A 6,000-nucleotide genomic window follows, 5' to 3' on the forward strand; every position below is an offset into this window, starting at 1 on the left:
TACAGGAACGTGGTGCAGTCGCAGGATGAGCGGACGTAACCCGCTTTGGAGCGCCTGGCCGCCAGCGCTTAAACTGGGCTAATCCGGTTGGATTAACACCAACCTGCCTGGCTACACATGAGCGCGTGCACACACTCATATAGACAATCCACACACACACACACACACACACACACACTATATGCCAATCAGCCGGGGCTGTCTCTGCAGCTTCCTGGAGTTCATCTGGATTCTCTGTTGTGCTGGCTGGCTGGCTGATGGCACCATGCTGGGCTAACACATGCACACGCATCAGCTCTCACGCCCCACACACACACACACACACACACATTTATACACAGAGCCATCTTAGAGTGCAGGGATTTGTGCTGTGAATCTGAAACAGACCTATTGAAAGAAGAGTAAAGCCCAGTGCTTGACAACCGTGCTAATTGACTAGCCCCCTCCCCAGCAATGAAACTAAACGTTTTCACCCTTCCATCTTTTATCTTTTCAATCATTCTCTGACAGCTCTCCTCTTGTCCCACATCTCATCCCATCCTCATATTACTCCTTATCACCTCCATCTCCTCCTCTGTCCCTCTCTCCTTGCCTCCCCCGCCCCTCCCCTTTCCCTCATACTCGTACATGTAATCATTCATTAGAACCAAGGCAGTTGTCCATTAAGCAAAGCAGCCATTTTGGAAATTGCAGCAAATCTTCCATGAAAAGACATTTCCTCTAATGCGGTAGTCACGCTCGGAGGGAGAGGGAGAGAAAGATGGCAAGGGAGAGAAAGATGGCAAGGGAGAGAAAGATGGCAAGGGAGAGAAAGAAAGAGAGGGGGCAGAGATGGAGAGAAGAGAAAAGAGGAGAGAGAGAGAGAGAGAGAGAAAAGTGCAGGAGAGAGATAGAGAGTGAGCCCCCGGCCATAAAGCCACCAAGCGGAAAGCAAGCCTGCTGTTTGATTAGAGAGTGACACCATCATGGAGCGAAGGAGGGAGGAAAGGATGGAAGGAGAGGGAGGGAAAGTGTTTTAGAAGCAAGCAGAGGGGATGAAGAGAAGGCGGGAGAGAAAGAGATGGAGAGAAAAAACAGGGAGTGATTTGAGAGGGCCGAGATAGAGGCAGTAAAATTAGCCCCATCCCTTTGCTTACTAAGACGCTCTATGACACACTAGGATTAAAAACACACACAGTCATGAGATGTGCGCACACGCACATGACAGATGGTATCCTCCATCTGAAACTGTGGCTCTAATTTGAGTAAAGTGATAGGAACCTCCTTAACCAATTAGAAGCTCCATATCTACGGCCTTGCATTAGGGTCTGTGTCTATTTGTTTCACACACTCATTAGTGTGTGTGTCCCATGGAATCAGTGAAGAACATTAAAACTGATATAAGAGGTGGGAAATGACAAATCCACTCTGAGTGGCTCTCTTCTGAGTATTTGAGTTCTTTTCTCCCACAATGCCACTGTTCATCTCGATCTCATCACCGATCAAAGACAGAGAGAGTCTCTTCTACTACGAACCATTCACCTCACTGCCGCTCACTCCTACTTAATGCGCCTTCCACTAAAGCTGACACATTTGTCACCAGACCAAACTAAGCCTAATCCATCGTAGCATTTTTCTCTCACAATTTATGAGATACTGAATTTGAAAAACCACCATATTCAATCCAATTTCCACAATTTCTCAAAAAAGTTTTTATGATCTATTGAAGTAGAAACATTTTGAAGAAACTGTGCAATATACAGTGATACAGATCCATCTGTAGAATCAATGAATAATACAGCCACAACAATAGGGCTTGGAAAATGTTAAAGTATCGACACAAACCGTTCAATAGCAGCTTTGGACATTCAGAAATGTTTTTTTTAAAGTAAATCTCTCTCTCTCTCAATAACATTTTTTACCTAATTCAATTGGGCTTTATTGGCATGGGAAACAGATGTTAACATTGCCAAAGCATGTGTAAAATAAAACATATACATAAACAGAAGAATTGTGATATAAAAATATATACAGATAAAATAGGATAACAACAACAATAATAATAATAATAATTTGTAGACTTGCAGTTAAAATACAAATACAAAAAGCGAAAACTAAAACATTGAAACTTTTTTATATATATATATATATATATATATATATATATATATATATATATATATATATATATATATATATATATATATATATGTATGTATGTATGTATGTATGTATGTATGTATGTATGTATGTATGTATGTATGTGTGTGTGTGTGTGTGTGTGTGTGTGTGTATATAAGTAATTCCCTGTCCCTCAGGTTGTGGCATGTTGATAAATATTGGGCACAAGATTACAGAGTTGAACTAAACAGAGTTAAGTAAATGTTCCTTATTTCACTGAATGTTGTACATTGTAGGAGGAAGTGCACCCCTCTCTCGCTATCATGTCAGTTAGTACAACTTGCCTAATAACTTTGAATTTTTGAATCTATTTGTCTGTTCTTGACATTTTACATTTTTTCCTTGTGGATGTGTGTGTGTGTATTTTTATTTTTTTTTTTTTTTTAAAACATTCAGGAGGCGTATTTATATGCTTGTATTCAGCTGATGGAAATGGTCCTAATTCACATTTTATTTTTGCAGCATTTGAAACGTTTGTGTAAAATTCACTTGACAGCTGGATGAGAACACAGCTGCAGAGAAATGCTGGATCTCAACACTAGAACTGCTGCTACTGTGAGGTCAAAGATTTCTAGACAGGCTGTTTTTCTCTTTTCTGTTAACAACACACCTCCAAACCACTTCCTCCACAAGGTGGGCAGGTATGTGGTGTGTCAGACACGTAAAACTGTCACACCACTGGCTGAGGCTACAGACTGTTTATCTCCACCACACTGACAATACGCACAGCTGATTTGAAAGCTATGCATACGACACTGCGCCAAGAAATCCCTCACCACCTTTCTGTAAACACAGATGATCTTTTTCACACTTTCACCACAGTCCTACTGCCCTCAAGACAAATGTCCCTAAACAAGCATTACCACGATGATACAAAAGAGCCGAACAATGAGGGAGACAAGGACTTAAACATACACAGACAGAAGCACATAGAGAAAAGCAGGCAATGAGACAGAAAAAGGAACAAAAATCAAAAGAGAAACAAAGAGATTGTGCTTTCAGTTTCTACTCAGAGGTCCTTATTGCAGCGATTCACTTCTCTTTCCGGTGGAAGTGGAGCCGCGTGTAATATGGAGCAGGATTGTTTTTCCTTCAGGGTGCTATTAAGCTTATAGTCCCTTGTTTCCCCTGTCAGGAGTGATAGGACAGTCGAATATACCAGAGGCAAGAGATCCTCTCTCCGCTGCGCTCACACCCATACATGCATACCTAGACCTCTCTCATCTACTCTGCCTTCCTCTTTCTGTTCCTGTGGCCTCTTCAGGTGCACACAAACATACACATAAATACACACCAATACAAGTTTAGGCTTTGACAGAGTGCGCTCACAAAGTGATGAAAGGCTGTTTATCCTGCATCCACTGTGATATCTCAGCTCGCCATGCAAAATGGCCGGACACGTTATCACCTCTGACCAGGGCAAACCACGGGAGCCGGGACTGACGCCAGCAGCAAATACCAGCGCTAGTATGTGTGTGTGTGTATGTGTGTGTGTCCCAGTGGTAATAATCACCCGGATTAGAGCGGAGCCAAACCCCCGCAGGGTCCCCCTCTCCCTCCTACCAGCCCAGCCCAGCCCTGCCCTGCCTGCAGCTCTGATCCCCAGTTTGAGCAACCATGGGAAGCAGAGCAGCCGGCCTGACATCTCCACCGCGCCTGGCTGCCAGACAGATAGGCAGAGAGGCGAAAAACACTTCTTTCTCTCATTAAATTCCCACGTATTTCTAAACCCTCTTTGTCCTATTGATCATCCATAGACAAAATAAAATATTAAACCATCTCAGGCAATACAAAGACACATAACCCATTCAACAAGCATACCCTTTATCCACAAGGGTGCAGTGAAATGGAAGTTGATATAGCCATCAATATGTCTGGGTGAGGGATGCAATATGTTGGCAACAACAATGGCGAGGCGCAGAGAAGAAATGGGTTATAACTTAATAAGAATGCACGTCGTGTCTGGTTACCTCACAGTCAATGTGAGGGATTATTACTGAGTGGAAATGTTGCCGGGATGTATTACACTCCTCCGCCTGAAATAAATTCAGTCAAGTCTCAGTGTGTGATTTCGTGGGAGGGCACCCTTGTATCGGCACCTATCAACAATTGTCAGAAGCAGTGTTGAACTCCTGTGGCATTTGTGACAGCACACTGTTGAAATGTCATCAACATTTGTCTCTCAGCATCTGTTTTCAACCCATTATTTCAGGATAATACACAATCCATGCCATTCTTCTTTCATTTTAAACCATACCATAACACTGTGCCACCCAGAGAGGAGAGAAAGACCTTTTATTTAAATATAACATGGCGACAAATTACATCCATTAACATCTTGTGGGAATGTTAATGTGTCTGTGGTGTTCAGTTATAGGGTTTTAACATCATTATATTACCTTTTCTTTTGTTTTATCTTCTCTGGTATCACTACTACATTTTTGTGGTAACAATTTGACTAAAAATAGCTGCATAATCATGTAAAGTTTTAATATTTTGTGTGAAAAATGCTTTAAAATTTACCATTAGATTAGGCCTATTATAATTGCCTCTCCGGAGGAATAAGCCAACATTAAAAGCTGTTTGCAAACCAGACAAAGATGTGTAAGAAGTAGGACTGTCAAGAGCTGATAGAAAATGTTAATAATTTAGTAATTTTATATTAGTTTGATTTAAATTTTAGTTCAGTGTGATTAGATTATTTAAATCTCATCCTATGGAAACACAATTTACAGCTGTGTGAGTTTTCAGTGACCTATTGTACCTTCAGGTGTATTTTCTGTACAGTGGCATCACTGCAATATTATAAACACACACACACACACACACGATATATATATATATATATATATATATATATACAGTATTCTAGTTTAAAAGTTAGTATATAATCTTCACAAATATATCCGAGTTACTATAGATACCCAATTTTTGACTACAGGCAATAACCTAAGCCTCACACTTCTACAGTCAATAAACCAAACATGTCCCACTTTTACCTTAGATTTTTCTGTTTGTTCTCCTTCTTGTTGAGGACCCCGGGCACACAGTTTGTGAGCTCGGTCCAGTCGGCGTGCAAGCCGCAGCTCCAGCCGGTGGAGAACCGGGAGAAGAGCCAGGTCTCCTTGCGATTCGGCCGGTAGCAGGTACACTTCTTCTGGCCCGGTCTGCAGTCGCAAGGGACCTCCAGACGGACATTCTGGACCAGGTGCCTGCCGAAGGTAGTCCCCCCGGTCTTTTGGATGTGCAAAAACACGATCACGTCCTCTCCTTTGATTTGGAAATCAATCGTCCTCTCCAGGTCCCTGACGGGGAAGTAGTATTTCTTAACGTAGTGGGGGTCCGGAGTCGGGAAGATGTCCCCCTCGTCTTCTTCCGTGAAATAACCGTGCGGGGAGCCGAAATTGATCACCCCGGGGGCCACGTACTGATAGAGAATCAGCATGAAACACACGGATCCGACGACGATCAACAAGAATTTGCTGCTCCTCTCGACCATGTTCCTTCCAAGTGCGGTTCCTGCAGTACGCTACCATTTCCCAGTCAAGCCGACAACAGGGAGCAGGGCGCTCGGCTTCTGCATTCTCGCTCTCCCCCGCCAAGAAGGACTCTTTTTCGGGGCTCAAGAGTGACTCGTTCCGCTTCGAGACGACCGGCGAAGTTGGCTCATCGTTCACCGAGACTGTTCAACACCGTGAAAGACGCATTGTAACTCGCTGAAAGCCCCCCCCCGTTGCCGACCCTACCCCGTTTACTTTACTTTGGTTTCCCGTTCCAGTCTACACAACAGGCTCACTGCATCACCATGGAGTTATGTACCCAGGATGCAGCGCGAATCCT

The 6,000-nt window shown here is 43.1% G+C and overlaps 1 protein-coding gene across 1 annotated transcript in view; it reads right to left on the reverse strand.

Annotated features, from left to right (window-relative positions):
• Positions 1-6,000, reverse strand: part of hs6st1a (heparan sulfate 6-O-sulfotransferase 1a) — a 57,827-nt gene extending 51,827 nt beyond the window's left edge. Inside the window, exon 1 of the mRNA XM_044167287.1 lies at positions 5,160-6,000. Within this exon, the coding sequence (XP_044023222.1) occupies positions 5,160-5,659 (500 nt within the window). The 5' untranslated portion in view covers positions 5,660-6,000. The remainder of the gene's footprint in view (positions 1-5,159) is intronic.

The sequence above is a fragment of the Siniperca chuatsi genome, linkage group LG15 (genome assembly GCF_020085105.1).
Source record: "Siniperca chuatsi isolate FFG_IHB_CAS linkage group LG15, ASM2008510v1, whole genome shotgun sequence".
NCBI lineage: Eukaryota > Metazoa > Chordata > Actinopteri > Centrarchiformes > Sinipercidae > Siniperca > Siniperca chuatsi.